Source organism: Diabrotica virgifera, chromosome 2, assembly GCF_917563875.1.
Source record: "Diabrotica virgifera virgifera chromosome 2, PGI_DIABVI_V3a".
NCBI lineage: Eukaryota > Metazoa > Arthropoda > Insecta > Coleoptera > Chrysomelidae > Diabrotica > Diabrotica virgifera.
This window is the reverse complement of record NC_065444.1, coordinates 282312027-282324052: the sequence shown is the minus strand read 5'-3', so window position 1 is coordinate 282324052 and position 12026 is coordinate 282312027. Positions and strand designations below refer to the sequence as shown.

The 12026-nt window shown below is 33.2% G+C and overlaps 1 protein-coding gene across 5 annotated transcripts in view; it reads left to right on the top strand.

Moving 5' to 3' along the window:
- LOC126879916 (eukaryotic translation initiation factor 4E transporter-like) overlaps positions 1 to 12026 on the top strand; it is a 98908-nt gene that overhangs the window by 63491 nt on the left and 23391 nt on the right. For 4 of the 5 annotated variants that reach the window (XM_050643260.1, XM_050643261.1, XM_050643259.1 and 1 more), the window contains exon 10: positions 3378 to 3608. The exons of the other annotated variant lie outside the window; for it this stretch is intronic. In XM_050643260.1, coding sequence (XP_050499217.1) covers positions 3378 to 3608 — 231 coding nt within the window. The remainder of the gene's footprint in view (positions 1 to 3377; positions 3609 to 12026) is intronic. 5 annotated transcript variants of the gene reach the window in all.

Sequence of the window (12026 nt, the reverse complement as noted above, 5' to 3'; positions counted from 1 at the left end):
TCAGGTCCGGCTTTAAAAAAATTAGTTCGTTTGGGTCTTAGAAAAAATTTCACCCTGTATACGCTTTTTGAAAACTCTAATATGAATTTTACAAATTAGACAAATAGGCAAGTAAAATGGCATATTTATTTTTTTCCTCACACGATTACTTAATTTTTTATTAAAAAATCAAATTTGTCAAAATCGGAATTTTAACCTAAAAATGAAAAAAAAATGAACTCACGGTTTAACTCGCTACAACTCTGTTCCATTTTAATATTTTTTTTCTGAAATTTTTACAGCACATACCTCTCACCATTGTGAAGACTATGAAAATTGTTGTAGACTTTCAGTCTTCTTCTTGTAAAAGTTGCAAACTTGTAAATCGCAAAATTTAGGTGGAAAAATTTAAAATTTATCAATTTGATCACGTCTGTGTTAAACTATAGAGTCCAAAAGAAGTGTCAAATTTGATTTTTTAATAAAAAAATAAGTAATCGTGTGGGGAAAAAATAAATATGCAATTTTAATTGCCTATTTGTCTTGTTTATAAAATCATATTAGAGTTTTCAAAAAACGTATACAAGGTGAAATTTTTTTCCCCAAAAGCAAAACTGAAACAAACTAATTTTTTAAATCCGGGCCTGATTTTTTTCTAGTTTGAATAAATCAGTTGATTGGGTGATAACATAAATTAAATATTTGTTAAAAAAAAATTCATTTTTGTAATAAAAGTTATTTTTTTATATCTATGGTTCACTTTACCAAACTTTAAATTATTCATAGTCAAATTTGATTTTTTTTATAAAAAATTAAGTAATCGCGTGGGAAAAAAAATAAATATGCCATTTTAATTGCCCATTTGTCTAATTTGTAAAAATCATATTAGAGTTTTCAAAAAGCGTATACAGAGTGAAATTTTTTTCTAAGACCAAAACGAACTTATTTTTTAAATCCGGGCCTGATTTTTTTCTTGTTTGAATAAATCAGTTGACTGGTGGTAACATAAATTAAATATTTGTTCAAAAAAAATTAATTTTGGTAATAAAAGTTAATTTTGTTAAATCTATGGTTCACCAAACTTTTAATTCATAATCAAATTTGATTTTTTTATAAAAAATTAAGCAATCGTGTGCGGAAAAAAATAAATATGTTATTTTAATTGCCTATTTGTCTAATTTGTAAAATTCATATTATAGTTTTCAAAAAGCTTATACAGGGTGAAATTTTTTCTAAGACCCAAACGAACTAATTTTTTTAAAGCCGGACCTGATTTTTTTCTAGTTTGAATAAATCAGTTGATTAGGTGGCAATAGTGTAACGATTGACCAAAATAAGAGACACATCGATCTGACCGTTCAAAAATTATGACGAATAAAAATTTCTGTCAAAATGCGAAACTCGCCCTGTATATTATTAAACAATGGGAGCAGACACTTTTTAATGGTCATTTGTTATTCCCCATAGGGGCCTCTATACGAGGTAGGAGTATGTACAGTTCCTCATGACTCACCCTGTATATTGATTTTTCTTAATATGTATGCGAGTTGGGGTTTTATGAATAGGATCGTATCCAACTTGGTGTCTATGCATTTTGACGTTGCGACCCTGACAGAAATTGTGGGGACATCTAGTGACTGTCTCAATTTGAATCAAACAAATTTTCCTATTGTGCTGACCAACTATCCTGTATAAACAATGATTATGATTAATGAGTTAATAATTTTACTTTAATTTTTAAAATATTTTTATTTAAAAACTAATTTAAAAATTAAACAGGAATACCGATTCAGGCTACTAGATTGTCATACTTTGACGTTTATTTGTGTCAGTCGAACTAAAAAAAGCTAACGTTTCAAAGTAGGAAACTATTTAAGTGGTCATGTTTTATAGGTTAATACCGATAATTTCCCATCTCTTTTTTTTTCACAACGCATTATGTTGTTGATCTGTTGCGTTATATTGCCGGTTATTAACGCGCTCATCACTGTATAATATAAAACTTAGTCACTATACTAAAAGCCACAGTTAGTGTGCAGTGCAGGTAGCATAAGGCAATGTATTTCTTACGGGAGAACGGCCGTACAGGACCGTACGAACAGGACCGGTGATTTCTCAGTCTGTTGCCAAACTACCACGCACCTACCACTATGCCGACATGAGTGGCATCCCTGCGCGTCGTAAGACCAACCCTGCATCCTAACTGTGGCTTCTAATTCAGCTAGTTTTAAGGGGATGGGTATGTATGTTCGGCTGCAATGCTATTCAAATGGGGATTCATTTTTTCGAATCCTAAGAAAACTAATAAGTATTTTTGAAAAATTTAAACGCAGAATGAAAGATTACGTTATTAGCGAGGGCCGAAAGTCCCTAAGAACTTCTATAATGTTTGTTTTAATAAGTTACAGGAGTGAAAAATTAAGAGGAAATTTAGTGTGATTTTTAATTTCAAATATCTCATTCAAAATAAACTTTTTATTTATTCTAAGGGACTTTCGGCCCTCGGTAATAATTTAGTCTTTCATTCTGCGTTTAAATTTTTAAAAATATTTATTGTTTTTTTCAGGATTCGAAAAGCATGAACACAAGTCCGTGGTAATATTTTCCAAACCATGGTAATATTTTCCAAATCTTTGTCTTACAACGCACTCAGTCGAAAAGAATATTGTCAGTCAGACAGTGACAATCAGTGACAATTTTTAATATTTGACATGGCATCGGGAATATTTTGAGTTGTTGATTAAATAATATTGATAGTGTATTTGATAAATAATTGATTTAAGACGTGAACTTAATAAAAAGTTATTTATTGTGTATTATTTGTGGAAGATCCAAGCAGAAAATACATCAGGATAATATATTCTGTGATCCAAGTATTTTGTTGTTAAAGATGTTCAAAATTGTAAGCGTTCCATAGTAACAATATATTATTAAAAAATCACTTTAACACTTTTCCTCTTTTCTCGATTGAGTATTAGTTTTTGTTTTACATATAAATTATTACAATCACTGAATACACATAGTTAGTGAAACAATTATCACATTTATTAACTGAATTAATTATTTGCAATTATACAAATAACAGTTATCCAAGAACATTCAAAAGCCATCTCTTTAAGTTAATGACATTTTCAAGTAGAATGACATTCTAGTAATGTTTACATATCCATACCAGTGTGAATTTTACTACACGTAATTTGCCGTGTAAAGACAGAAAAAGTAGGGATAGCCGTAAAATATTTGCGAATTATGTACCGATGGCCTTAACACAGTGCTGCGTTAATTTTTCCCAGGAGCATATGCATATTCGTTTCTTCCCGTTAAATTTAAAATTTTTTAAACATTTTTACACTATGTAGACATTTTTTCTGAAATTTTTATACCGTTTTAAAATAAAGGTTTGAAACGGGGTGAAATCACCACCCAACATCTCTACCAACAGCTGGCTAACCCAGCGCTACAACCTCGTCATAGGGAAATGTTGATAAACGTATTAAAGTACCACGGGGGCGGCGGTTTCGGCCCCAGTCCCAGGGTACTCAGTCCGGTACCGCCACATCACATGTTTCAGCAGCAGCAGCAGCAACAACAGCAACAACAATTGCGAGTGTCGCCCCTTCCCCCCAACGGTGAGTTGCAGGGCTGCAGGATGTATTTGTACAACGCAGTGTACATAGCCTTGCACGTGTTTTGTTGCTTTTCCTGATCTCTTTGAGCTCCTCTTTGTGTGGTCAATTGATTTGAAAGGGTGTCTCAAAATTAAGCCTACTACTATACCACAATTATCGTGTTTTAACAAATCTTTCTCTACTTTAGACATATAAAATATATTATTTTCTTTATTTGCTTTTTTTCTTAATTGGCATAACGTTGACAAGATATTAAAATGCATGAAATCCACAAGGAAAAAGAATTTCCTGTAGTGGGCTGTATACCATTAATCACAAAAAATTAATCAAAATCCTTTATATATTTAAAATTATATTAGAAAAGACTCTTTTGGGTTACACCACAGAACGTTTTCGGAATAATAATTCCATCATCAGTGCTCTTTACAGGTGTACATGCTTTGAAACACTTAAATATCTGGATGAAAGTGTGATGTTTAAACTTTTCCTTGATTTTACATGACGATAATGTAGGACTTCCCCACACTGTTGGTTGCTGGTCCTGAGGTTAGAACCTTATAATATGGACTCTAGATAGCAACTGATTTGAATAAATGCAAAATGCATGAGTCTCTTTCTTCAAGTTTCATGCTCTCTTCGATCATTGGACATCAATACATGATTTGTACATAACATGATTTGTAAATACATTAAGGGCCGGTTGTTCGAACGCTAATCAAAAATGATCATTATCAAATATTTAATTACTGTCACAACTGTCAATGTCAACTTTGATTGGATTGCTGAAAACATAATTATTGATGAACAATTATTAAATTAGTTAATCAATTATGTTAATAATTGTTATGTTAATTGATTAACTAATCTCATAATTTATAATCATATGCGTTTTCAGCAATCCAACCAAAGTTGACATTGACAGTTTTGACAGTAATTAAATATTTGATAGTGATCATTGTTGATTAGCGTTCGAACAACCGGCCCTAAGAACAATAAGAGCCAAAAGAAAAAGCAGTTACAGAGTGGTGTATACAAACTGACATATGTTGACAAAAACTTACATCGGTCAAACTGGTAGAACCTTTGACAAACGTATAGCAGAACACAAAAGGGTTTTTAATAATAGGAAGAGATTCTACGTATACACTTCATCTTTTAGATCATAATCATTCTTTTAATGAACAGTATCAACGTCTTCATACTCAAAAAAGGCCCTACGCTGTCTTTATTAGAATCTATGGAAATTAATAAATTAGAAAATACAGATTTAATTCTGAATGACCAACTTGAGACAAACAGCTCCCCAATTCTCAATTCTTTCAGTTAGAGACTTTAAGGTACTAGTACACTTTAGAAGACCAAAAATAGCATTTTTTCAAGATTTTGTTTCTCTGAACCTTCATTAAAAATTAAGATAAAACTTTTTCCACCTACCTCTACCGAAAGTATACTTTTCCGTACCTGATTGTAGGGAGCAAAGTTATACTTTTCCTCCCTAGGGAGGAAAATATTTTTCCTCCCTAGGGAGGAAAAGTAAAAGTGACGTCATGGTATTTCATTCATGAAATATAACTTATTGACGCCCTGTACAATATCTATTTTCTATTACTAAGTATCTATACATGTTAACGTTTATTTATAAAACACTCCGTATTTTGCAGAATGGTAAAAAACAGTAAATTGTTATTTTGATTTAACAATGTTTACATTAATAATTTGACTTATATTTGACAGTTGACAGTTTTATTGTACCTACTTGTTAGTTTTAGTTCTAATAAATTTTGTTGGTTAGTTACATAAATAAATTAAGTAAAAATGAAAAAATGACTTGTTATTTGAGGAAGGTGGAAAAACTATATGTATAACATGGGAGTAAAGTGCCTTTTTCTCCCTTGAATGATTCTTCATTCTCGGGAGAAAAAGTAGCACTTTCCTCCCTTGTTATACAAATAGCTATTTACATATTAATATCTAACTCTTATAGAGTACAAAAAATATATCTTTTTTAATTAATGCTCGTACACTAATATTGTAGAGGGCGCCAAAGTCGAGGCCTCGAAAAGAAGTAGTTCCGATGGCGGACAGTTAATCTCAGGATTGGGATCTCTGAAACAAAAAACTCATCCGGCATTTGAAAAAGGAAGGTTTCTTACGTCACAATTTACCACCGTTAGTGAAACATTCACCAAAAAAAGATTTTACGGAAATTTAAAAAAATTTTGTTAAAAAATCGCTCGTTTTTCTTCAATTTTTCATGGTTAACAAATATTTATTTTTTATTTTTTGTCAAATTGTGGTAAATTGTCACGTAAGAAACCTTCATTTTTCAAACGCAGTACTATTTTTTTGTTTCAGATATCCCAATTCTGAGATTAACTGTCCGCCATCATTTTTCGAGGCCTCGATTTTGCGCCCTCTACAATATTAGTGTACATGCATAAATGAAAAAAGACATATTTTTTGTACTCTCTAAGAGTTAGATATTAATGTGTAAAAAGTTTTATGTTCACTTTAATAAAGCTTTTGAGAAAAAATGAATATTTTTGGTCTTCAAAAGTGTACTAGTACCTTAAAGTGTAGACGCATAGTAAAAACACATTTGTTTGTTTACTAGCAGGTATTGAACGAAACGAGTAATAAAATCAAAACAAACAATAAACTAATTACAAAACCTGCTGATGCCTTCGAATAGCTAATAAATATGGAAAGAAAGTGGACTTTCTCAATAGGCGCAATACAATGTACACTTATTTAAATTGGTTTGATTGGTAAATATTTCAAAAAACGAAACAAAGGAGATATATAGGTAACAAAAAAATACAAGGTAAAAATACAAGGTACTTACAATCAGGACATCATCGACGAAGTCCACACTATTTCGCCTCTGGCTGGAGACACAACGATCGAAAAATCAAACGAGCGAATTGGCTAACTATTACACGTCTGTACCCATTCGAGTGTGAGATGCATCTCATTCTGTTTTTCTTATGCCATAGGGGTAGAATCTTTTGGATTTAGTGGTAAGTGGTAAGCGTCCCATTCTCTTTATCGCGCCACATGTGGATTTCGATAGCAAGGAACAACATGATTCACATGTTCGACACATGTTCGACATGATTTCGAACTATTTAAACAACCAAATCAATTTTATGAAATTTCCAATAACATTGAGACAGGCATTCTGCCGAAACAGCTGTAGTGGCATTAATTTATAATAAATTTTATGGAAATATTGAAAACAAAAGCCTTTTCGTGTTTAATTTGTACAGTACTGTGCGAGTTAATGGAATAATAGGCTGTTTAAACGAAAAATCGGTTTATTTAGAAAAAAAATATATATTTTGACAAAACTATAAAGGTGAACTTAGGTCATTTAGTAGGAAATATGTCCCCCTTTGGCTGCAATTACTACTTTTACCTGTTTTAGCATAGATTCTACGAGCTTCTGACAGTTCCCAGATATCCTTTCATCTCGAAACCAAACCTGAATTACCGCTTCTTTTATTTTTATTTTTGTTTTATAGTCGATTTTGCGCAGTCTAGCTTTGCAAATGGCCCATAAATTTTCATGGGGGTTGAGGTCTGGCGAATTACCGGGCCAACCTAAAACATTAATGTTCTTATTTTTGAAAAATTCCATCATTTGCTTTGACTTGTGACAGAGAGCAGAGTCCTGAAGAATCGCTCCTCCTTGGGGCAGACATTTTTGGAGTTCTGTGTCCAAACGCTGTTCCAACATGGATTTGTATTTTTGACTGTTCATCATGCCTTCTATTGATACCAAAGATCCAACCCCCCATGTATGAAAAACATCCCCAAAACATTTTCTTGACTGCCAACTGTAAATATTGAAAAATGTCACAATGATTCCATTAATTATAGTCTAAGATCCGAATAGGAGGACGAAATGTACCCATCTGCTTGCCGGATGAAACATTTTTTTTATTAAATTTCATACATAGACAAACACGGCCAGCATGGGTTGCCTATCAAAATCGTGTCATAGCTATCCTTCAGGGGGGTGGGGGCGTAGGGGTTCAAATCAACATTTCAAGCACATTGTTGTGAATTTTTTCTGAAAGTATGATAAAATTATTTTTAAATTAAATAAGCGTATTCAGTGTAATTCAAAGAATACTCAAAAAAAAATTCAAGGAAAAATATTAAAAAAATAAGCCAAGGGTGGCAAATTTTTAAGGACACCTCGAAAAAAAAATGGGTTTTGCTGTGGACATCTTCTTCTTCTTCTTGACTGGCTTTATAACTCGGGGTGAGTTTCGCCGCATCCACTATGGCCCTCCATCGTCTGCGATCTTGCGCTTCGATTTGTCATTGTTGTACCCCAATCCTAGATAGATCGGTTTCAACATCATCCTTCCATCTTTTTCTGGGACGGCCCACTGATCTTCTACCGTCTGGTCTCTCGAAGAACACTGTCTTTAGCACTCTGTCTTCCTCTGATCTTACTACATGACCTGCCCATCTTATCCGATTAGCTTTTATATGTCTGACGATGTTTTCAGTACCATACAGAGTCACCAATTCAGCATTGCGACGCCTTCTCCACTCTCCTGTCAATTCATCTCTTTGAGGACCAAATATCATTCTGAGGACTTTCCTTTCAAATATCAGCAATTTATTTATTTCTCGCTGATGTAGAGTCCATGTTTCACTCCCATATGTAACAAATGGGCGAATAATTGACATGTACAGTCTTAATTTAGATTGTCTTTTCAGCAGCTTAGATCCTAATAATGATGATAGGGAGTATAATGCTCTATTTCCTGCAGCTATTCTTGCTGAGACCTCTTTTTCTATGTGATTGTCCTCTGTGATTACTGCTCCCAGATATTTAAACTCTTTTACTACTTCAAAGTTGTGGTCATTAATAGTTACGTTCTGCCTAACTCTTGGTCTTGGATTTTTGGTCACCAGCATATATTTCGTCTTCTCTTCATTTATTCGAAGGCCCAGGTTACCTGTTTCCTCCTCGAGCTGTGAAAACACCTCTCTTACGTCTCTTGTAGAATAAGCGACTGCATCTAGATCATCGGCAAAGGCCAACAATAGTTTTGATCCTCGATTTGCGAATCCCCTTGTTAGTTCAGACGATATTTTACTTATTGCGTATTCTAAAGCCAAATTGAATAGCAATGGTGATAAAGGGTCTCCTTGTCTAAGCCCTGATGTTATACTAAATGGCATCGATGTTCTGTTTCCTATCTTTACCTGTGCATATGAGTCTGCCACGCACATTTTAGTGAGCTGCACTAATTTTCTTGGTATTCCCATTTCTAGCATTGCTAGCCATAGTCTGCTTCTTTTTATCGAGTCATATGCTTACTGGAAATCTACGAAGATTTGGTGTACATCTCGATTGAATTCCCAGTTTTTTTCTAATATTTGTCGGATGGTAAATATTTGATCTATTGTTGACCTTCCACTTCGAAAGCCGCATTGGTAGTCGCCTAGAATATCTTCCGAATACGGAGTGAGTCTCTTTAGTAAGATAATTGATAGAATCTTATACGCTGTACTAATAAGCGATATGCCTCTGTAGTTTAGGAATTGCTCTTTATTTCCCTTCTTATGTATGGGTATTATAACGCTTCCATTCCATTCTCTAGGCATTTTCTGCTGTTGCCATACTCTGAGAATAATGTCATACAATTTTTGATGTAAAACGTTTCCTCCTTTTTTTTATCAATTCTCCATTTATACCATAATTTCCTGGTGCTTTGTGATCTTTAAGAGATGCTATTGCATTCTTTACTTCTTGGAGTGTTGGTGGTGGTATTTCCACATCTGCAGAATGAAATGTAGTCTCTGATTCCTCCATCTCACTTTCAATATTTAGTAAATTCCGAAAGTATTCCTTCCATCGCTCTACGATTTCTGTTTCCATCATTATCAGTTCACCTGCTTCATTTCTCATAGCTTGTGTTACCCCAACATTTCCACCTTGTCTGACTGTCTTCACTTCCCTAAAGAATTTTCTTATTTGATTCCTCTCGCCACTTATTTCCATTACTCGTATTTGCTGTTCTATGTAGCTTCTTGCGGTGGACATACGAACTTATAATTGGATCATGGTAAACAAAAAATTCAAAAAGATTTTATTAGCTTATATGTTTGTCAAGATGTCTGTCGAGTTTTTTTAGTTTTAACGATTTTTGGCTTTTTGGTATCACTCAGAAATCAAAACAACGAAATTTTTTGCACAAAAAAGGGCGCAAATCAACATATTTATTATTGTTAAATAAAAAATAAGCATAAAACAAAAAATTTATCGACAGCGTTAGCTCAAGGAATGTCTAAAGAAAATATATACAAATTTCCAGGTGGGTCGGTCAAGTATGTAGTTTTTGAGTTACAATGTCTACAGCCTAGGGATATTCAACACTATCTCCCTACCTTCGACTCGCTTTGCATCATCTTCGCGCCAGCGCGCTTGGGCGTAGTGAGAAACGGTTAACAGCTGTTCTCATTTTCTTTTGTAAATTACCCCGCGATTCAAAAACATATTCCGGTGTGCATCACTGTACGATTTGACAGACAAAAAAAAATTGAAAATAGAAGTTGACAATACTTTAAAAGCGTTTTTCTCAAAACTGTTTTTTTCATAGCCTGTAGACATTGTAACTCAAAAACTACTTGACCGACTCGGCTGGAATTTTGTTCATATTTTTTTAGGCATTCCTTGAGGTAACACTGTTGAGATATTTTTTGTTTTATGCTTATATTTTGTTTAACAATAATAAATATTTTGATTTTCACCCTTTTTTCCGTAAAAAATTTTGTTGTTTTGACTTCTGAGTGATACCAAAAAGTCAAAGATCATTAGAACTACTAAAAGAAACTTAACAGCGTTACCCCGAGAAACTCGTAAGCTAATAAAATCTTTTTGAATTCTTTGTCTACCATGATCCAATGATAAATTCTTATGTCCACCGCAAAATTCATTGTTTTTTTAAGGTGTCTTTAAAAATTTGCCACCGTTAGCTTATTTTTCAATATTTTTTCTTGACTTTTTTTTAATATTCTTTGAATTATACTTAATATGCTTATTTAATTTAAAAACAAAATTATTCTCCCATACTTTCAAAAAAATTCACAAAAATGTGCTTAAAATGTTGATTTCAACCACTACGCCCCCCCTTAAGGATAGCTATGACACGATTTTGATAGGCAACCCTTGCTGGTCGTGTTTGTATATGTATGAAATTTAATAAAAAAAAATGTTTCATCCGGCAAGCAGATTGATACATTTCGTCCTATTCGGATCTTAGACTATTAGCACAATACTGTAGTTTGTTCATACCTTTTCGAAAGTGCGAAATTCAGCTCAGTACCTATGTACCATTGATGCAGATTCCCCAAACAAGTTAGGTATTCCAATGCGATCTGGGATTCCACTGCTGTCTAAGAGTTTTTTATTGTTCCTTTTATACTAAATAGTCTTTCGAATTCTGTACCATGAAAAGAGGAACGTGGATTAAGAATGAATAATCCAAGACAAGGTAATGATTATAGACAGACCAACACGGTGTGCACTCAAACGATCACCAGATCTAAGTAGTTGCTAATTTATATACCTCGCTAATGTCTTCAATAACGGTGATAACTATTAACAAAAAATATGGAAAAACAAGGATAAAATCTTGTTGCGTGCTATGACTCAGAACTCAGGAATGATGGGGACAGAATAACTGATTCTCTAAGGGAAGGTAACCCTCCAGATGTCTCTCAAGCTCATCCAATAAAAGAATTTTGGTCATTATTGTGTCAAATCGGGTTTGAAGCCCACAGCAAACAATAATAATTGTAGACACGAATTTTAAGAAAAAATCGAGAAGGGAACCTGGACCTAGTCTAAGGGAAGATAAGTTTAGTCGAAATTCCCTTTCATTCTCAAAAATTTCAAAATTGATGTTCTGTACTTTATTTTTTAAGAAATTCTAAAATCTGATTGTGGTTCCCAACCGGGAAATTGCAATTTTGTTTCTTCCGTGTCTATTATAAATGATAATTAATTACTAATTTTATTCAAATCTGATGTGGTTTAAAACAATTGCACATTTTAATGACATCCATTTCTTTGAGACACCCTTACATTGAAATTTTTTTGTTGTAAGAAAATAACGCAGTATGGAAAAAAGTCAGCTTTTTATTCTTCATAAATTTTGATGAAAAAGAGTTAAAAGTGTAAGATTTAAATAATGCAAACGAGCATGTACAAGTAAACGAGCATTGTCCGTACAATAAACAAGCCCAGTACATTTTTAAAATTATGTCTTACATTTTTTACTGTAGAATGTTCGCAGTACAGCAAATATTCCTTACTTTTAATGGGAAATAAGCCACAATTTTACAACAAAAATGATTTTATTAACGTTTCGACGCCCAAGTCGGGTGTCG